The following is a 23,297-nucleotide window of genomic DNA, read 5'->3' on the forward strand; positions in this document are numbered from 1 at the left end:
AACAATAACGTTCCTCGTCCGCGCGGTATTCGAGTACGAACGTAACTGAATGCTCTTTCATTGTACTAATTTAAATTGTTATGCCTAACGCGGACGGGGCGAGAAGGAGAACCCGGGAACCTTTTGTGCGTCGACTGCTAAGCAACTATCATCAATTATCTTCCGACGTTGCCCGGCACAGTCCGCGAGAGGCGCATCTCGTTCGAGGAGACGCTCGGCGTCCGCCTCTTTCTATCCTTCGCAGGAGCGTTCACCCCGCGCGTGAAGCGTAGAGAAGCTTATGGCATCGCGGCGACCAGCCACGGTCGCGATATGGATTCAAGACAATGCCCATTCCTGCCGTGAAATTGTCTTAATTGCGATTAATGTTTTTGCCCGACGCGCCGGAAGTTCCCGTACACGAGCCACCGAGGTTTCTCCTCCGCCTGAACGAACAAAGCCCCGAGATACACCGGCGACACTACAGTGTCTCTCAAATTCTGATTCTCCAACTTACGGGGGATGGAACCTCAAATCTCACTTTGGGAATTAAAAGAAATTTTATCATCGTTCTATTTTTATTATTAATACATTAATCAAAGTTTACCAAGCGTAGAAGTATATTTTCTTGTATCGTTGTAACCTATTCATAATGTAAACTAAAATTCTAACTGACTATCAGCCACGACGTCTATCAACCTGAAGGTGTTCTGTCACCCCTGGGAAAAATTTTAATGAAAGATTCTAGAGGCCAAAATAAGACGAAAATCAAGAATATCAATTTGTTGATGGAAGCTGCGTTAAAAAGTTATTAACGTTTAAAGTTCCGCCCGTACTGAATTTTTTTCTCGAAAATGCGCAAGATTTCGGGGGTGTGTGTAATGACCAAAAATGATTGTAATTGACCCCCGCAACCGAAAATAATTTTTCCAAAACGATTTGAAATTTTTTTTTCCGACGAAAAATTTCACACCTTCTCGAATTTTTTTCTAGAAAGTGGATAGGATTTCGGGGGTATGCCTATTGACCAAAAATGATTATAATTGACCCCCGCAACTGAAAATAATTTTTATAGAACGATTTGAAATTTTGTTTTTCGCCGAAAAATCGACCTGTCGATTTTTCTTAAAATTTCATTTTTCATTTTTAATAAATCTGGTTGGCGCGCTACGGAAAAGCTGTCTAATACTTTTTTGTAGGTACCTATGAGCTCTACTTTAGAAAAAAGTTTCATTGAAATATATTCACTATTGCAGGAGCTATGGCTGTTTGAATATTGGACCATTTTTATGGGGTTTTTCTAACTTTACGGGATCAAGGAACAACTTTTTCAATATTTTTAAAATTTCTACATATTCTCCACTAAAATACGCGTAGTTTGCATTTTGAAACATTGAAATCCTCCAATCCGTTCAGAAATTACGACGTTTTAAAGATACGCATGAAATTTTTGAGTGGCATTTCTGGCCTGAAATTATATTTTCGGTAAGGAATTTTTTCCCCGAAAATGGTTAGGAATTCGAAGGTGTGTCTATTGACCAAAAATGATTGTAATTGACCCCCCACAACCAAAAATAATTTTTCCAGAATGATTTGAAATTTTTTAATTTCGCCGAAAAATTTCCCAGTCGGAATGAAAGTTTAAACGTTAATAACTTTTTAACGAAGCCTCAATCAACAAATTAGTGTTGGTATAAGTCTCATATTACTTATATGCCGGAGTTTGGCTCCAATTGTCTGCATCCAACATCAGACCAATCCCGATTTTTCGTCATTAAACGAGGGACTACTGTACGGATCTATTTTCGCGAATTTTCTTGATGATTTTAAACGCGTCGACGCAATAAACAATATTTAATGGAAGTAAAGAAGCTGTGAAGGGGGCACGCGTTTCGTTTTTTTAGCTGGAATTTGCATAGTACCTTTCTCTGGCCCGCACGAAGAGAGGAAGTCGGCCGCTTGGAAGTGCGCTCGATTAATTAGCGGCGAAAGTAAGTGAAATTGCACGAGTAGGCGCATTACGGCCTCGGAGCATCCCTGTACGAACACGAATCGATGCATCCTGCTGTTTCCGCCGGCGGAGTCAACTGCACAGAATGCCGTCGGGTTTTTCTCGGTTAATCGTAATCGTTCGTGTAGACCGCGAGAAAAATGAAACGAGTTCGCCATTTAACCCGCATTGCTTGCTCCATTTACCGTCTACGTTCCCATATCAAACACGTCCGTTGTTTCATTGTGATTCGACTACGATAGTCTCTACTATCATCGACACGATATTCCGAAATAAATAACGATGACCATCCTTTTGATCTTCCGAAATGAACCGTTTCATAGGCCGCGATAACGCGATCGACGCCGATTACGTTACAATTAGTGATCGAGGAGGGGGGAAACGCATTAATTGAAACGTTCAGAAACGAGTTAATGGGACGGGGAGTTTTGTTTGACGAGTCGTTTACGAGTGTTTCCCTTTCCTCGTTTTTGCTCCGACTTGGGCAACGGGCGATTAGACGGTAGCAGTGGGAACGTGTAAAGCCATAAATCAAGATATCTACGAGAGTACACAATTTTAGAAGCTTGCGTTAGAAAAGGCGCAGGGGCAAATATGTACAGACTAAGCGATATATCTGTGTCAACGTTGAACGCGGTGCTTGACATTCGATAAACACTGTTTGAAGTCCACGCCACTTACAACAAAGATCGCCTTTATGGAGTAAGAAAATTGGTACAGTTTCGTAAGGATGGCAAAGTAGAACGGTTTCATAAGGAACCTATATTAAGCGACATCAACACGAATAATATACGAGCTTACGGAATAATCTGAGCTAAATCTAATTGTAGGTAATATTTTATTCGTGCAATGTAGTATTTATGCATACCATGATGTGTATCTTGAAATGTTGAAAAATATGACTTTCAGACAAATTTTTTTATCACTATATTTGTAATATAAATATGTATTATATCCAATTTGTAGCAGTTTCTATTAATGTAATTATCGCTTTAATTAATTCTGTAATTACTGTGTTTTCTTTTGAAAGAAAGTTGACAATATAATAATGAAAATTTTATAACAAAATTATCTCACACTTCTGCTCAATATTTATTCTAAATTGTAGACTGAAAGTGTTTTTTAGAAAGGAATATACGTGCCCATACGACTCTCGTCCGTGTATTTTTTAATAATGTGCAGACGAGTATCACCGATTTCGTTTCGTAGCTCGAGATTCTTTTAAAAAAGAAAGTATGTGGTGTTAATTTAAAGATATTAAATATCACAAAGAAAGTCGCTTTTCCCCCAATTGCATTTATCTACAATTCGGAGCCACTCCGTACACAAAATCAGCGTTACGTTTCACTGGCTGGCGTTAAAGAGAACACGCGCATAGAGAACAAGCACCTGTAAGCGGTAAAAATTTTCTAAAAAAAAATGCACAAACAAATCCGGTCTCATCGGTCCCGCAACCTGGAGCCGCTCCAATTGCAAAACTAACATGATATTCCGTTAACTGGAGTCGAGATGAACACATACGCGCGAAAGAAACAGTGGATCAGTGGATCAGTAGATCGCTGTGGAATTTGTCGAGAAAGTATGACAAAAATTGCCTGGTCACGTCGACCCGATAAAATTCTATTCGACGGTCGAGTCGTTTAAAAAAATTAAGTTTTAGATTTCTCACATTAGCTACGCTCTAGCTTACTTATAGATTTCTTCTTCTTTTGTTTTGATCAATTTTATAGAGTTCATATCGATCTTATTTTCAAATTTAGTAAATTAGGATAATTCCTGTGGGTCTTTTAGAGGGTTATTCAATGTTTACCCCTGTTTGTTGTTATGGGATTATCCGTCGATTTTCACGAAGGTATTGTCTTAACAGTATCAACCGAATTAAGACGACAAATGGCTCGCAATGCGTATGCAAATGCATAGTGGACAGAATGCGAAGCTCGTTCGTTCAACTGCGAGACTCATCTCACATGGCTGATCCGATTTGCAACGGCCATGAACGTTAACAATAGCGATTAAAGAGCCATCGATCAATCTGTCCGCCTACATTCGTTCAAAGGAAACATTCTTCTCGGTGTGTTTCCACTTTCGATTCAAGTACGCCCGATAATGGAACAAATTATTCCAGATACGCGAGGAAGTACCCCCGGGTCGTGGGCGTAGCAGTTACAGAGGGTGTAATTAAATTAGCGCCCGGGACCAGACAATTGAATAATCGCCGAGTGGATTGCTCTTTCGCTTTCGTTTCGAGAACGTTTCGCGCAAAAAAACATGGCATCATGAGTCAACGTGAAAAAATTCTATCATTGACGTTGCAAATTAGCAGAGAGCGAATAGTAAACGTTCCGAAACGAGTCCCCGAGTTTGATCTCGCGGCCAATTGTTGGGAACGATAACGGATACCGGAGCCCGGTGGTTGTTCCAACGAAACCGTGGAACGTACGATGGAGAAAATCGAAATAGATCAGCGACGCCCACGCGGCGATGTCTCCGCCGGAGTTCGAGTCGCTCGTAACTACGATAAAACCGGGAAACGGTTCGCGCCGTGGCGAAACGGAGGTTCGTGCCGGAGGAGGACAGATAGCGAGATATAGGAGTAGAGAGAGGGTGGCCAGCCGTATTTATCACTCGAAGATCCCGAAGAGCGCACAATGCAAGAGACGAGAGAGCCCGAGAGCGGTTCAGCCCGTGGAACGAGACGCGATGTAGTGCAGGTAGATTTATGGAAGGTGGGAGGGAAGAGAGAAAGAGAGAGAGAGAGAGAGAGAGAGAGAGAGAGAGAGAGAGACAGATAGACGCGGCTAGCGAAAGAGAGAGAGAAGCAGTGTTTGTGTCGCAGGTCAGCCGCGGTTCACGGTCACGGGGACCAACCGCTGGACTAACCTAACGTAACCTGACTCGACGACCGCAAACTGAATTGCACCCCCGCCGCCAGCCCCGCACCCCCCCTCGTCCGGCGGTTTCTGACCGCCTACCGTTCCTTTCTTTCCGACTGCCCCTCCCTACCCCCTCGTCCACCCCGTCTTTACGCCCTCCCTCCACCCCCTTCGAACGAACCGGTGCACTTAATTTATTAAGATGCTGAGCCCTGTGGGACAGCGATCTCGAACCGAGCGATCCCTTTTTCTCATCGGGGATTATTAGGGACGGATTCGTGAGTTCGATAGACACCGAAACCAGCCACGAGTTCCACCGAGCTGGAGTAACACGCGTGGAAACTGTTGCCTCGTTGTAGTCGAGAAGGATCTGTGCAGAGGATCGTCTGTGGTACGATACCGATTCTAGATCGAAGGAGGACCGATTGCTAAAGCGGCGTTCGCACCAGAGCACGAGAACTGAAAGATTCATGTTAGGAGACCTCGTTGTTTGATCCTTTGTCGCGTAAGGGAATCATAATTAGTGGGTTTGAGGGGAGAAACCACTGTGACGAATTCGAGAGACTGGAATTTTTTTTTTTGAACCAATAACTCAGTCAATTTTCATCCGATTTACTCAAGATTTTGTATGGTGATTCCTAATACTATTTTTTTCGGGAATTTTGAATCGAATAATTAGTTCCTACAGGGTGTTACCAGGTTTTTCAGATCTTTTCTTTAAAGTTCCATCATTTTATAGTAAATTATTAGTTTTATGAATCACTATGTGCAACGGAATGCTGTCTTATACATTAAGAAAATTGCATGATTTCTTATTTTAGAATTTGCAGTGAAAAATTACATGTCTATCCGTTTTCAACAAATTTTTGGAGGCCTCTCACGTCGATTTCTATCATGTCTATAATAATTAATATTTTTATACGAAATTTTTGCAAGAAGCAGTTGAAGAAATGTACTTTCGAAAACATTAAATATTTATTAGAAAAAGTTTCAAAGTTATCCACAAAAAATTCTTTAAAATTGCTTTTATTTTCAGTCGTCACAGTGGTTTCACCCCTTGATTGTTGCAACTATAGTAGAGAAACTAATTTTGCGTTACTAATTTTATGTAATTAAAGTGTTTTGAGAACGTCAGACTTAACACTGTTCACACGATTGAGCAAAAATAAACGAAAACTTTCTCCCTGCTTGGAGACCTTGTTCACACAACTTTGAACGATTTATGATCGATCTATTACAAATGCTGCTTAACCGAGGTTTGTACGCTATTTGCTCTTATTGTGCATGGTGGTTATGATCTCGTCAGTGACCCAGTAATCCCAGTAATCCTTGCCTCAGACGCCGATGAAACGATCGAAACGTTCGAAGCCTTCCACCTCGAATAAAACTTAATAAAATACTGGAATTTATTATAAAACAAATTGCGAACAATCACTATGGAAAGAGCAATTCCTTCGACCGAATCGCGATTTAACTTTTAAATAACGTGAATTTTATCGAGCTCATAGATCATAATGGTTACGAGCATTAAGTCTGAGGCAGAATGTGCCAATTAAGCGTCTGGAACGCCGATATTTATGTTTTTATTCAAAGTTTATTAACTGAATTGATCAAATAGATATTCCACAGTGTAAAACTGTTAAACGACCAGGCAATTAATCATGGGAACGTCTTAATGACACTACCATCAACCAGGACTACGTACACCTTGGATTCAAATTGCTAAGTTTCATAACGAGCAATTAGCAGTCCGAAGCTGGCATTGAAGGAAAAACTATTAGCCTTGATCACAGCGCGTGAAGTCCCACAAGGACGATGGAAAACTGTAGAAAAGGCACTTAAAAAATTACAAGGACTCCCATTAAAAAATTTTCAATTTCTTCAAATTTTCAAATATAATCAATATTTTATATTCTTAGCCTTCATTGGGACTACCGACGATGCTTACTTATTTATTATTTATTCTTTTCAACGACTTCGGTCACCGAGTAAATGGTCAAAGTTCAGAGAAGGGGATAAACTTGATGCAAAGATGGAAAACTATTGTAGAGAACCTTAAGTATCGATTCCTAGTTTTACAGATAAAGGAACGTAATTCTTAAAGCGTTTCTGTTACTTTAGGATAAAACAGTCGTTTGCATCACCGCGGAGTGGATCGTCTACTAGACGGATCAAAGTAATCCAATCCGACACGTCGTAAATTGTATTGCACCCTGCCCCCCTCCTGTTATATTTTCCTTCCGCTCTGCTGTACGAAATTTATTAGCAGGGTGTGCCTTTAGGTACACAGACCGGCCATCGGGGAACCTCTTTTCCTTGATTGATTAAACACGCCTCGCGAGGCCTGTCGACGGCGTGTTCACCGCGAACGGTCGACCCGTTCACCAGGAAAATTTAATAACAGGATCTATCGACAAATTAGACACGGGTATTCGTCGACAGTTACCCGATGGACATTAATAACGAGCCTGACGCGAATGGAGGAAAAAGAAAAAGAGGGAAAGCTGCTTCACGAGCGTACGACTGCAAATTGACTATCGTCGGTTTCGAAGATGAAAACGGTCCCGCGAAAGAATTCTGCTTCGATGGAAAACCAATGAACCGTACACGCATCCGATCGATCATGATACCTTGATATAAATCGACACCGATGTCGGCTACGAAACGGTACCGAAAAAGAAAGAGAAAAAACCGTTGCGCGAGCCCCGACTGCAATTATCCAATTACGGCGCACGCATTAGCTCCGGTTGCAGTCTAATAATTGCACGCTGGAACGATGCGACCTTTCCGCGCACAAAGATGGGCAAAATTTTATTTCGATGATATACAAGATATTTATTCTAAAATTAAGAAAACTTGTAACCTTACGTCGACTGTGCTTCATAAATTCCAATATGGCGCGTCTGCCACTATAAAGATACCTCGATGACTATAAAATAACCTAATTGCCGTAACATTGAAATAAGACACTTTATCTATCTTTGTCTTCGTAAATTCCAATGTGACGCGCCACCCTCCGTTTTATCGATGACCACAAATTTCTCCTAATTGGTACACCACTGAAATAAGATACTTTATCTATCCTTGTCCCTTATACTTAATAAATTTCAGTACGGCCGCCCTCTGTTTTACAACTGCAAAATTCTCCTAATTAGGCACTATATCTTGTTTTTCATCGATAGAAAATTTCAATTTATGCCTATCAACTTGTGGCGGGACTGGATCCCAATTAGATTCTGTTTTTAATGTATTTACGATGCACGCTCGGTATCTATGGTATTCGTAACGATCAGTATTCATAGCGAGAACAACGCTATCGATACTTGATGCCATGTACGTAACTGTTTTTATTTCTGAGAGATCATTGACCATGTTAAATTCTCCGATGGAATCTCCAAGGTACTTCAAATTGGATCTCAGCGTAGAAGCAATAACCTTCCTCAAGTTTCGGAATAAACAAACCTCTTCGTCTCCGCGTACTTGAAAATCATGGTCCCACCATTTTGTATACAGAACGTTCTGTTTATCCTGAAATCTTACTGTATACTTAAATACTGACTCAAATATTTCAATTCATAAATACAAATATTATAAAATTACCAAAGACGAAGACGCCATTACACTTTCCATCACACTGCTTCAATAACACCTAAATTGAACAAAATAATTATCTAAATTGTATAATAATTGTATATATTGCTACAAAATTATTCGAATAATTAACTTAAAACGATGTTGTATAATTTTATAACTTTAACACGTTATTATTGAAGTGACCTGGAGTTGCAGTCGAAGGCACTAAATATACGAGGGCGTTTCAGGTCAGATTCCAAGACCAGACCAGTCGTTGCCAATTATTATTTAACAACATGAAATGACAAGGCTCGAGAATCAGAAACGAAGGAGAAAATCGTTATTGTTAAATCGTGGACGATTTTCGTTTTGAGTATAGGTTTCCGGTCGGCGCCGGTTGCATAATCTATTCATCGGCTACTGCAATTACAGCGGCCGTTTGACGCGAAGCGCGGCGAAGTTCGACCGTAAAATCTTGACCTTGAAACTTACGATGCAACTCTGTTTTATCTCTATTCCCGCGGCGGCGGCGGCGGCGCGATGGAAACTCGTCCCGAGCCGTGTGGTTTCGCTTCGGGATGGAAGCATTTGCATCGCGAACAACCGCACGCACGCCCGCGCGTAAACTAAAGTGCACGCATACGGCGCCAAATTACGAACCTCCGTGCAACACTTACCGGCAGATTCCTGATGCCGAGCCGCACCTTCGAGTATTTCTTCATGAAGACCCGCCAGAGCACGTAAGCCATGACTATTATCCAGGATTTCGTTCGCCAGTGGTTGTCTCGTAGCCTTCCTTCCCCTGCGATACGTGTCTCGCCTTTTTCACAGACAGCTCGCGAAGGTTAACCTTCGCGTTTCACTGTTCGCGACCGTTCGATCATCGAAGGAGCACCGCATCATCTCGATATCGAAAGCACCGACGACGAGGAACGCGCGAAATGAATATTTCTCAGAGACGATTTTAGATTAGAAAGAATGCAACACGTGTCCCGCGTTTCGGATCGAGACCAACGCACGAAATCTATGCGACGAACTTCACGCCGTTTCGATGATAGGAAGTTGGACGAACGTCGACGATCGTTTTCTACGATTCCACTGTTTCACGCTCGAACTGAATTGCCACGTTCATTGGAAAAACAATTTTCGTGATCCTGCCGCGTCACACAAAGGCACTTCGGTTCACCACGAACGGCGCGAGCAGCGATAGAATACCGCCCGTGCGTCAACGGGGTAAGATGAAGCGTACAAAGTCGATGATCCTCGAACAGGCGCTATCCGTTGCATAATTCATTACAATGTTCAATCGGTAATTGTGTACCCCGTCACCGGTACTACGCGCGCGATATTGCCGATAAATATCGAGCTTCCGCCGATGGAAATCGCCCCGGCGCCGTATACAAACAAAAATGCAGTCCGGCGATTCCGAGAAAAAAAGGAAAACGCCGTACGATCACGTGTACCACCAGTAAACTTAACCTTGAGGCGCGTTCTCTTCGATTGCACGCGTGTGTCGCGAGACTCCGACGAAGCGAGTGTCACGGCAATCGATCAACCAGCGAGGAAAATTATTCGAGTAACCAATCGCGTTTACGAAACAACACCCTCGGCGCACGGGAGCACACTGACCGCGTTGAACACGAGTCGTTTCGGCGACGATCGCTCGTAGGGACCGCGTCGATAAACGGCGAACATCTTCCGAAGGTTTTCGACCTTTTATTATTATTATATCGTAGAATTGCACGAGGACTTTTAAACGAACGGCGCGCGTCGAATCACCCGTGCGCCTGACGGCACTCGCTGCCGAGATATAACTGACACGACACACGCAACTGCCTACTCTCGCGCTCGAACCGTGGAACGATGAAACGGAACGTCCGGAACGCCGGAACTACGGAACGATATATACCTGGATCGCGTTTCAGCGTGACTTTAGGCGTGCCTTAACCACCCAACGCCGTGTTAAATACGAATAAAGGGCGTGCTCTAGGGTATGCATCGCTAATATCTCGAGTTCGGTGAACCCCCATCGGACGTGAGCGAAATTCTTATCCGGACCGAAATTTTTAATAAGAAATAAAACGAAACTTTAGAAGTTGCAAGTTTGAATTACAAAAGTACTTATTAAAGGCTTATTAAAAATTGATATTTGTTACTAAAATGAACGATATATCGTTTAATTAATATCGTTGGTTCTTGATGTATAATAAACTATAAAATAAATAATTTCGATACTAGATGATGGGAACGAGTAATCGTGGTCGTTTCTCTTAATGCGCATCCATTTAAGGGGTCTACCTTGATGAGATGTGTAAGATATCAACTAGCTTCGTAGGGAGCCACCGATACCGTTGGCAGATAGATAACGTACAATGTCAAAATGAAATAGAGCTCTTTATCACATGAAAATTGCTTCAGCAATAACATGTGATACTTACGAGACGACGGTTATACGTAATCAGCGATGATAAACCATAACAGTTTTTGTCGTTTACGCAATAAATATTCTACTTCCGTCCAATCCATTACAGAAGTAATAACCCCGGTACGTGAACGTATCAATTTCGCCATTTTGTTTCTTTCGAGCGGACGGAGTACGACTCCTTCGACCGGAACGTAGTTTTTACAACCTTTACCACATTGCCATATAGGTTAATTTATCTCCAGCCGACTTTTCTTGCCCTACGCGATATCGTAAACCGTTGACGCGAACGAACGCGGGCGATAAAAAGGAGCGAAACGGAAAAGAACCGTCGTTTAAAGAGCAATATAACGCCGCGTAACGTAACGATGGAAAGAGTTAAAGCGGAGCAGCGTGTCTCACGGCGCAGCCAAAACAAACAGAGCTAAACAAGCGGAAGGCTCGATGCCCTCGCCACACGTGCCCTCTCTTGTTTACATTTGTTTGTTTTCGCTCCAATGGGTAGCTGCACGGCGTCCATTTCGCCGCTGCATTATACGCGACTGCATTACCATCCGTATACCTTGCAACCGTATCAATTGATTTACCAGTCGATAAAACTTTCCTGAGCCACTCTCGTTGACGAGTCCCCGATCGCGTAATTAGAACGAGTAAAAGTTACACGTTATTGAATATATCGTAACCGCTGTCTCCATTCTCGTTACGGCATCGATCCCCGTTTCTTTTTATTCTCTTGCACCACCGACGCGCACGGTGTATGTCCCGCGGCGCAAATGACGTCCGAGCACCGACATATTCCGAGTGTTAATGATACGTTTCGCTAAACCCCAGAAAAACGTTAATCGATAAATTGTCCGAGCCTTCGAACGGTTTCGTATGCAACCGACCGTGAAAAAATCAGCGTAATACCGTGGAACCACACGGGAACGCCTTAAAAGCATGTTTCGTGTTCCTCGAATGCCTTTAACCCTTGCGTTAATAACAGAGCAGAGTCGGGCAAATTTTGTTTCCGAACAAAAAGTTACATTAGACGTGAATATAATTTACTCGATGTCAGGTTTAAAAAATGTTTGGTGTATATTGATTTTGAAGAAGATTCGATGACCTTGACCTATAGGGTCAAAGACACTTTGGTAAGGAACCATCGAGTGGATTATATGTATTTTAATATTATTCATCTCTAGTTCTAGGTATCTATTTATCATTAGCCCCCCTCTTGCCATAGTTTTATTCTTTATCTTGGTAAAAATGTTGTAAATTTCTGGTAGAGGGAAAGTACTTTTACATCGAATGATGCGTAATATACGAAGGTGCGCGAGTTCGAGCGACGCCATTGCCTGCTGAATCTTTAATACGCGAACGTGCAGCCCTCGCGTGCCGTGAATTTCGCCTTAAAACGAGGGGGTAACGTCGAAGCGTCAGGGGCGAGTGACGCGATCGTCGACAAAACGGAGGAGGCACTTGGACGAAGAAGAAACGGACCCCGGCAAAATGGTTCTCTTTCACGATTAGCGCCGGTGTCGCGGTACTTCCGCTCTGTCTCCACCTCGCGCCACATCCTATCGCCTTTTACTTCTTCCCCTCTTTAATATTCAGCCACCGTTCTCGTAACCTGCGTTGTGCCGCCGCCAGCCAACCGCACGTGCATGTGCGGATCGCGTATGTGTGCGTCGCGTATGTTAGTGTGCGCCACGGCGTGTCACTATGCGCGGGCTCGCGGCACATGCACGCAACCGTGCATTCTCGGCGTGACAATGGGCGTGCCTACCTCACGTGACAGGCACGTGAGCACCCTCGAAAAGGGCCCTCGGTTCCTGACGTTCATTCATACCGGTTCGAACCGTTTCGTGGGCGACGCCGATGACCCTACAGCGCGTCGAAAAGTCAAGAGGAATCGAACGCCCGTGACGGCAAAGAGCAAAAAGTGCCGCATCGAGACCAGGTAGACGCAGTCTGCCTGATAAATAACCGGGCCGACTGTCTGTTAAACGAAACAATGGCCGTATCGGTATAAATTTGCTTTTTCCCCGCGGAAACAGCATCGATTCCGAGCACGAAAGTGACAAGAAAGAGACACTTTAATTGCCCTTTTATTTGCCCATTGGAGTACGATTTTAATCCACGTTGGGTTTAGACGATTTCTACTTTGACTTAAGGTTTGTAGGATATCTACTGGACCATCATTACTAATGGTGGTACAACCGTACAAGAGATGACTCCTGATGAGAAAATTAATCCGAAGTGTGAATAATTATAATACCCAAAGTCTTTTCACTAATACTGTATACCACTTTATCAAAAGTTCATTTTATGTTTTATGTATCTAACTGAATAACGCAAACAATTTTCTACTATACATTGATAATTAGAAGGTAAACACATCTGACGAGAATTGCAAACAAATCAATAACAAACATTCCCATGCATGTTTCTCTTAGGAAGAACCGATGAACTCCCTCGAGTTCACTGGAGTCTCGTAAGTTATGGTAAACAGCACTCATTGATCGCAGATGAGCGGTGTACCGTCGAGCCTTTTAATAGACAATCGACGTCCACGTGCTTCTATGATTCACGCCGTTGGATCCCCTGAATTCAAAGTAGACGTCAAGCGGCGGTAATAGATATTAAGCGGAATTTAAAGTACGATAAACTCCGTGAACGAACACGGAAGTCCTGCCGTATCCTCGAGCGAGTAAGTGCCCCGTCCCGGGGATCGATCTGTTAAAATGCAGTCTGGCAACGGCCAAGCAAGTGAACGGCAATGTCAATGCTTTCCCGACTATTCCTGGATCACCGCCGCGTAGAAACTTTCGTGCTTGGAATCGATAAAGTAGCCTGGCGTTTATTATTTCGCAAGCAACCCCTCCCGTGTGAACGCGCTCGACCCTCGCAAATCGTAATTGCCGGGCAACGAACAGGCATGTCTAGCTGGTCTATGAGATAGCTGGCCTCTGAGTCACTCCCCCGCAGTGCGTTTAAAGTTTGAACGCTTTCTGCCCGCCGCGCGTTACGCCTTATAATAATCGTAACGGCTGAACCGTTCGTGAGTCGACCGTTTCTAGCTAACAACCGTTTCGTGGGTTCCGGAGGGACGCGGAGCATCGGCTACGTGAGACGCGACTGTTTAGACTGCCGATGTTTGGCAACACGAACGTGAAACAAATTACGCTCGTGAGCCGGTCGTTGCTCTAATTTATACGTATGTAGGCTAAGTACGATATTCTATGAAGGTAAATTTTACTTTGTATGGAACGATAAATAGAGTTTGCGATTGGACTGTAAACCTCTTATGACTCTAAACTTGCTATTAGAGATCTATGGTATAGATATCTCTGTCGTCGATTAGTAGTGGACGAATTTTTGTGCAAGATCTACGAAACCACTCATCTGATAGAAGCGTGGCGTCACCGGAGGACTGCGCTCTTAACTCTCTCGCAAGCGCTTGACTGACCTCTCCGTTCCTCGACAGACTATCCAATATGACTTCCTGCGATCTAGCTCGCTTCCTCTACACAGCGGAGAAGCAGAGTCGCGGAAGAAATGAGCGTGGTAGAAAAGGAGGCTAACAACATTGACGTAATACCGGAGGTGCGGACGTTCCTAATCGCAGGGGACGCAACGACGCCTAGGCAGAATGTCACCTGAAAAAATAAGGGCGTCAGAGGCTCCTCGGCCGTGATGGAGCGCAAGAAGACAATTGTCAGTCTCATCCAATAAGAGAGTGATTAAGGTTTCTATGCCGTTAGATGAGACTATAAGTTGTTGGACATGCATCCCGGACGTGTGGAAGGAAGCGCAGGTAATTAGAGAGTAGATTAACGTGTCGCAAGACGTACCTGCACAACAACACGGCCGACGTACGTGTGCGGGTGAGCGTGTGTATCGCACTGGAATCGTAACGTGCAACACGAATCGTGAATCACTGCTTCGGCCGTTGAGCAAGAGGGAGTGCTCGCCACGAATACCGCGCCACGAATTGACGATAGATAATGCGGGAGATCGTATTATCACGATCCTTGGGGACCCACGGGGTTATCCGGGTTAATCGAAGAACCAGCCAGTGTAACGACGACGATTATTATTCGATCTGGCGAAATTCACCTACGTATCGATCCCCGTGGAGGCACTTTCGCGAGAGCCGCCGCGTGGCCCTTTAGAAGCCGCTTATTATCCACGACCGATTCCGTCTCGTCGATCGGGAGTGTTACTCAAGCCGTCGGACACGGTCATTAGACAATTTAGATTAGCCGCGAGTCCGAGCGTCGATCGTGTTTCGCAATTTGTAAATTTCATGCGGCACCGTGGGATCCCAACCCCTACCGATCCTTCCAACTCTCAGGGTTTAGGGTGCTGATACTTTTTAATTTTTATTGTCGGGGACGACGGAGCCACGTCTGCTGAAGATTCTTGCCAAATTTTAAGTTGATCGGCCCGCTAGATCTCGAGATATCCACGAGCAAACGTGTTCAAACCTCGTAGGACTAAATATTCCAAACGTAGTTAATTTTAAAAGGTTTTTTCCTCGCGATGAAAATTTGTTTTCCCGTAATTTATCGGGGAAACGGGAACGCGAAACTAATGAGAATGGCGCTACTTAACGGTCCGCGCGGGCCGCGTAAAAGTTCGACATTCCGCGTATTTACGATTCTCGCCCCGAGGGCTGAATTATGGCACCCCATACCCCCGAGCCGCATTTGCAAACCCGTCGTACCGCACGTTGTACGGGCGGCGGGCAGGTTTTGCACGTTACACTTTATATCCCGAGTGCATGCCACGACAGGTACTTACATGGTCGGCGGTAAGGTTACACTGAAAATAACGAAAGATCATTCACGGGGTTACGGCCCTCTTAACAATTAGCGCGTACCGTTCATCGGGGAACCCCTCCGCACCCATAAATACGCGCACAGGCGCGTTCCCGATAATGAAACGGACGGCCTTAAAAATGCTCCCCCCCCCCACCGAACGCGAACGGAATCGCCGGAATCGCTCGCTGGTATCGAGTGGAACAGGGGCACTCTGGATGATTAAACTTCTCCTTTTTTTTTATCAACGTTCGCATTAACTCTATTCCCGTCTTAATGCCAACTTCGGGCGGTAATCCGGTTTCGAATCTGTCGGAACGAACGGCTTTAACGTTGGGTGCAGTGGAATTCCTGTCGGATTTTAGATTTTAATGGATTCAAATCCTCACTTTCTTTGGAAATCGTCTGAAATCCGACGAATTAGAGTTTTCTGTTAAGTGCTCGAAACGTGTATTTTATGTAGAGAGTATATTACTGTTATTTAAGTATGTAAACTTGTAAAGCATTACTGAGTACAATATGGCGGTCATGACTATTGTAAGTTTTATCGTGCCTATAGAGGAGCATTCACACTGCAAGTTTGGAGGATCGATTCTCGTAAATCCTTATTCCAAACGATGGAAAGTCCTGAAACGCAAAAGCGTCCATTGGACATAGCACAGAAAATCGAACGCCTTGGCGAGCAACCCGGCGCGATTACGCGCAAGTTTCGAGGCCCCTCGACGAGTCACTTTTTGCGTATCGCCGTCCGTGGCACGTCCGTCCGTTCCACGGAGGCGGCAACGCCCGGCGTTCGCTTTCTTTCCCGACAGAGAATCGTCGATATTTCGCCGACGATGCACTTAAACCTCGTGGCCAGACCAGGACGTTTCGGTCGTTTTATTTTTTACAGCCGGCTCTACGTCGAAGCAACATTTACGGGGCGTCCTTTTTTGTCGGCCACGATACAGCCACCATGCCCTGCGCCTGGTCGGCGCAAAGCTGACAAAATGGTTTCTGCAAGGGTACCAAAATAGCACTTGAAAAGTCTCACAAAAAAATGTACCAAACGTCGCCAATAAAAAAGCACTAAATTTTAGGAATAAATATTTCACTGTGTTATTACTCCATCTACCATGATTTTTATTTTTTATTTTGATAAATATACCTTTTAGTCATTTCTAAATACTACTTTCAAGAATAAAATTTAGTTCTAAGAAAAAATAACTCGAGAGATAAAACAAATAATGGTCTTGAAAGATTCTTGAAATATGCAACAAGGTTTTCACCAAATTTTAAAAATATTCTAGCTATTATATAATTTGAAACATTGGTTACACCTCATTCAGAACGCCTATTATCTGGTTTGCCAATTACAGGAAATATTCAAAGTATGAAATAATGTTGCAAAGTATACAACATCGTGTGAAATGGTATGTCCTACTTAGATCACGATTATTCCTCAATATTAAACATGCTTAACACGTCAACATTGATAAATTGCAATATAGTACGAGATTTAATCTTCATTTTTAAGATCTGTAATTCATAGATCAGATATTTACTCTCATTAAGCCTCGTTAACTTTCACGTGCCAGTTGGGTATATTAGGAGAAATCCAATTTTCTACTGTTTAACTTCAAAAAGTATATACAGGAGCCAATTAACTGTCAGTAATCATGTGAATAATTGGGGTTTCCTCTTTGATTTTCTACAATTTTTCAAGAGCCCATATACTACTCAATGCACTGCAACTAAGTACAGGTGTATTTAATGAATACTCAAAATCGATTTTCTCGTCAACAAGTTGAAAACTGTAGGAACAATTTTGGTTTAATTCTACCAATATTAATACCATAACACCACTGCCTTAATTAAAGAAACTTCTCAATTCTAAGTTCTTGGAATCTGACACCTAGTGCTATAATAATTCATACCTGAGATACAGAAGTATTCACAGGATTAAAATCAAGGCTTGAAAACTGTTATAATATAGGTTTAGGTTTAAATTTAGGTTTTTCATAAAAGTTTCGACCAGAACTTTTATACATTTCCAGAACCTTTTCAATCCCTGATTAGAATCCAAAGTCGAGTTCTGTTTTCAGACAGTTATTGTAAAGCTGACTGTATCTCCAAAGCACTAATACCTAGGACAGACAGACGCGAAATTTTTTATTTAGACAAGAATTTAGTCCATCTCCGCGAAGGAGTGTATCCTTCGCCGTGCGTTCAGGGTCTCCGCGAGCCTTTGTCCCCCACCCGGCGCGGCCATTTTCTTTCTCTTCGCTTTCTTTTCGGTGAATACCTAGCAGGTCTGAAGTAGACGCGTGTACGTACGAAGTTCAACGATACCACGGCGAAGAAAACGAGCAGGACCGAGCGTGGAAAGAAAGGCTGGAAGAAGGGAACGTCGTCGAAGCCGTTGGCTGAGGAGGAGGAGGAGGAAAGGCAGAAGAACGCGAGAAAGAAGCTAAAGAGAAGCGACCAGAAAAGACACACGAGCGATGAGTCATCGTAAAAAGAGGAAAGCCGGTGGTCGACTACTCTGATTCGAGGCGATCGTGCCTCGGGATTTTCTACCGGTTTTTTGCCGGTGTACCGTTTCTTTCGACATTTTAATACGCGGAACACCGACATCGTCGAAACGGTCGATGTTCCGGTAACACGGAAAACGAAAACCTGAAAGAGACGATGGATGTGGTCAGTGACAAGCACGGTCGAGCACTGATTGACGATCGGTTAGCTGCTTTGATCTCCGGTACCGAGCAAAATCCGCGCTTCGTATTAGACGTCGAGCAGGGGGAACCGGGAGCCGATTTTTCTACGGTATCTCATCTTTTGCGGTGTATCGAGATCGCGAGATGGATTATCCCACAGACAGCTAGCCTCCTTTGAGGGATACACGGGGTATAAAGCGCGAGAACACGCGTTCGACGATCGTCGAGTGCAGCTACCGTTACGGGCGTATCAACGATCGTCGCCATTGCGAATGGGATCGGTTATTATCAGTTATATATACACGATGCTCTTTGATATTAAACAGCCTCTTTAACGGCATCGAGAAGAAGCTGACAGGATAATGATTCGGTCGCTCATAATCGTTGCTCGGCTCGCTCGAGCTGACGAGGGTGCAGACACCGGGATTCTTAATCTTCTTGCTCGCGGATTCCTTCGGGACAACTAGTTTTCACCTACGGTACATATACACATGTTTTAGAAAAGATTATAAGTGCGTAGAAATCAGCCTCTTACCACTAAAGAATTTGCACAATTTTGTGATAGTTAAAGCACTGTTTTCTTGAGTCGATGAGGCAAAGTGTCTCTCTTTGAAACCGAATCGCTACGCAAGATTTGGGATAGGCTCGTGTCCCTGCCAGTTTCCCTTTCGACGGTTCGATCCTTATATGAAGCGACAGCAAGAGCGTGTCCCCCATGCACGAAACGAAATGAATTCGCGACTACGGTGCGTGGAACGTAATCGCACCCACGAGCAACGCCATAATCGGCCGTTATGTTACGTCTTTATCGGGCCGCGTAGCCCCGTGCTCGTCGCGTTCCGGCGAAAAAGCGAACGCCAATTTGCAACGAAGGCGTGGCGTCGTTGCAACGAGACCCGCAAGGACAGAGACATTAAAGCTTTTATTTCGCCGTGGAACGATTTGCATCCCGCAGCACCGCGGATTCTCTCTTGTTTCACCCACGTACCCAAGGTGGTCGGAGATCCCGAAATGCTAATCCCGCCCATTTGTAATTCTAGAAACGATCCATTCGAACGGAAAGTCTCTGTGTACCATTCTTGCTACATTTTCTTTTCGCGAGCTCAATTATTCTTCCACGTATATTCGGAGAGGAGCTTACAATCGTAGTGTGGGGTCCTGTTGATGAGATGGAAAAGGAAAGGAGAGGTCGTTTCGTCTGGATGGTCGGTCGAGCGCTTGCGAGAGAAACGGTCCCTCTGGTGGCAAGTACGGGAGGCGATGGATCCCATACTAGAAACAGTAAAGTAAGGAAGATGATATAGATGAAGATAATTTGCAGACGATGGTGAGTATTGTTAAGTTTATATTAACAAGGATGTATACTTGGATGAGTACAATTGCAAGGGAGGACGTTTTCTTCTGAGTCTTCTTCAGTCTGGTTGAATCTGTAAGTTAACAGCACAATTAGACTCATCTTTTACTGCCTCTACCACTCACTCTTTCGCACTCTGCACCGAACTAGTTGGTGCAGGGTCCCAGGGGCCCCACGTGGAGGTGAGGTGAGTGGATTTGACCAGAGTGGGCCCGCCAACGTCGCCGAAATTCCCCGCACCAGGCAGTAGCCCAGATATAAGAAAATATCAGCTAAATCGGGGTTTTCGACCTGGCTGAAGCCAGAAAGACCCACTCCAGCCTCGTGCCCCCGTCAGCAAGCTCCAATTGCCATAAATTATAACTAGAGCTTGCATCAAAGTTTAATGCTTCTGAAACTCTTGGAACGACTTCGAAATTATTCGGAATAAAAACGCGCGAACTTTTCGATCAGCTCGATACATTCTCGTTGGAAATACTGCGAACTGTCAGACGCTGACTTTGATGGAAATCACTTACATCATCGAGTACGAGAAAAAACTGTTTCTTAGGAAAGTCTGAAGTGTAATGATAGATGTGTCAAATCCGCCGTGGTTGTAAAAATATAGCCACTTCCGGTATTCTTCTACATCAGTCAATTGCGTCATCGTTTGCAAGAAGTGAAATTGCGTCATAAGGCAGAGGTTAATCACTATTAACACCTTGGCTGCCACGGTGGTCACTGATGACCGCCACTTTAAACTCACAACTTTAGTAATCACATTACATTATAAACTTCGAGTAATGAAAAAAACAATCTCGTTGCTTAATTTCCAGACCGTACATGCCATTTACATAATAGAATTTCTTACGATCGATTGGAATAAATATAATTTCCAATATCGTTGGTCGATGGAATAATAATTATAGATACAATTGGCATTTGGAAACGTTCTTAAGTATACCTCGACGATTTTTCCCGACCTGCAAATGTTAATGCGTGTCGATAGCGAAAACGAACGACAACAAGTTTTCTCCGACTCTAATTATAGGTTCGCGGCACATCGAAGGCAAGGAACACAAAGACTAAATTAACGCAGAGCGGATGTGAGCCTCTCCATAATCGAAGTTAGACAATAGGCACGACTACCACGCTCATCGACACGAGGAGCGTAGTAAAATATACGGATATTTCTCCGAATAGCAAGGAGCCTAGCCCTGGGAGATCTTCCTGCATTACATTTCCAATGCAAAAGGGAGAAAGCTATACCGTGCAAGAGAATCAAATCGAATCGATGGTAACCATGTTTACGTCGGAACGTTCTACTCCTTCTTCTACGGAAACACTCCCTGTTCCCTTGCCTTCATTATAATGTACACGCCAGGCAATAATTTCTACCTCCTGGATATTTCAAATCAGACTTATCCGCAGTATTCCGAATTAGCGACACGAGATTAAAATAAAGAAATTAATCTGGTCTCACAATCAGCGTCGGTAACGATGCTCGCTACTCTATCGAGAAGCTTTGACGAACTAATGAGAGAGCATTGTTCCCGAATATAATACTCCCCCAGGAAACGTGTGTTGCCAACAGCTGACGCGATCCTGCATGCCAGCTTTGCGTAATTCGCGTTACGTAATGACAGCCGCGCCGATGACAGGGCCTTGGATCGGCGTCATCGGCTTTGTCCCAGGTTAAATATCGATCACTGTCCCGCATATGCGGTTATTATCGCGCACCGTTCGTTCGAGAGGCGAAAGAATCCGCGGCGATCGTTATGAAATACTGTAAACTCTGTCCCTGAGCATTGTGCAACTAAACTTCAGCGTTCGCAACACTCTTCGTCCGTCCACGGCTCCGTTTCGTTCAGGCCTCCGACCCGTTCGCGCGATCCAACGTCTCAGTCAATGACATAATGGCTGCCCTCGTTCGGGAACACTGGAACAGCACCTACGATCTGCGACAAAAAGACATCGTGTACTCCAAGAATCGTTAAACTATGATCATCACATTTTATAACGAATCTTGCTAAACTTACCAGCCACTTGAGAGAATAGAACGTTTCCTTTATTTCTCTCTACGACGCGCACGTATGTCGCACGTGTACGCGAATGGGCGTAGATTTTGCAATTGATCCAACGCCAGGAGACAAAGTAAGATAATCGCCGTAATACATTTTTGCGCGAATCGATTTTATGCTCAATCGTATGCATTATAGGCTTCCACGGGCGGTCGCGGGTACGTGGATGAAGTCATTCGCGCAACGGGTTAACAACATCCTGCAATTAAAGTACTTGCTCTGATATAGTTCTCGGAGATGTGGAGCGGCTAATAGTCTGGAGATAGAGACGGTGGAATTCGGTGAAATCATTTTCACTCGTTATCCGCTTCCGTTCTTTCTCCGGCGAGGAGAAAACCTCAAGTGGAAACGCGCTTCTTCGACCTTTGCGAGTCTCTGATGAACTGTTTGTGGAGCAGATTTTTCTAATACGCAAGTCTACTCCTGAGGGGGGCCTAAAAATAAGATCGTAGTTATGCTTTTCAAATCTGACGATTTACACGCAAAAACTGATAAAGTTTTCAGACGTAGAAGAAGATTGACAAATTGTACAGTCGCAATTTACGTTCGAAGAGTCTCGTCTGTCTTGAAATTCAATTTTATACGCGTCCAGCGGCGATAAAAATGCCGATTCTCGGGGCTAGGCGACGTCAGACGTGTTTCTGACCAACGGGGAGAGACATACGGAGACATTTCGACGATAGTGACAGAGACTGATGACGACGATCAAGATATTTGACTTCTGGTAGCCGTGGGGTCAAGTTAAATGTATGAAAGGGTCGCGTACGCATGTCAGTCGTCAAGCCGGATCAAATTGCATATGTACGGGCCACAAAGGAACGACTCTTAACGTCTAGTAGCTCGAAGCACTGCCTCGCTTCCCACTTAATTACCGAAGTCGTACCGTCATTATTTATATCTACAAAAGGCATTTGTCGAGTACCATACGTATCGCTCGGATAAAAGGTATAGCTATCGTGGCATGCGAGACCCACTTTTAGCAGCGGATTGGGGACGCAGGAACAATGAAATAGGTTCCTGTAAACGTGTGCCCCGTTTGACATTGTTCCCAAGTTACAGTCATTTTGGTACTCCGGTAATTATTGAGGGGTCACGTACACCTGGGAAGCCTAAAAATTAAAAGGGGGGATTATTTGAACATTTCTTTTTTACTATGTCTTTCATTTTATCTAATAACTGTTATTAACCATTTTAAACGTATGCTTCCAACGTTCCTGGAAAATTCATTAAAAAATTTCTGAATATATTGGAAGCATAGAGGTTTGAAACATGTTTGCGAAACTAATATTAACAGTGAAGCTTGTATTATTCGATCATCGGTCGTTTCCTTCGTTCATTGGATTTTATTGCTTGATTCGCGCGTATACGGGTATAAGAATACATAGATTCCAACGGAATCGAACACGGTTAGGTCATCATTGTCCATGTTCATGGGCCGTCTAGGTGGTCCTCGTGAAAAGGAAACTGCATAATATATGCACGCGCGTTTTATTGCGACACACGAGCAAACGCATAAAGAGAAGG

At 43.8% G+C, this 23,297-nt stretch overlaps 1 protein-coding gene across 1 annotated transcript in view; it reads right to left on the reverse strand.

Moving 5' to 3' along the window:
- LOC122395269 overlaps positions 1 to 9,495 on the reverse strand; it is a 46,758-nt gene extending 37,263 nt beyond the window's left edge. The window contains exon 1 of the mRNA XM_043392714.1: positions 9,114 to 9,495. Within this exon, the coding sequence (XP_043248649.1) occupies positions 9,114 to 9,185 (72 nt within the window). The 5' untranslated portion in view covers positions 9,186 to 9,495. The remainder of the gene's footprint in view (positions 1 to 9,113) is intronic.
- Between the last annotated feature and the right edge of the window lie 13,802 nt (positions 9,496 to 23,297).

This window comes from Colletes gigas, unplaced genomic scaffold (assembly GCF_013123115.1).
Source record: "Colletes gigas isolate AHSC1104 unplaced genomic scaffold, ASM1312311v1 Colletes_gigas_Sc00005, whole genome shotgun sequence".
Taxonomy (NCBI): Eukaryota; Metazoa; Arthropoda; class Insecta; order Hymenoptera; family Colletidae; genus Colletes; species Colletes gigas.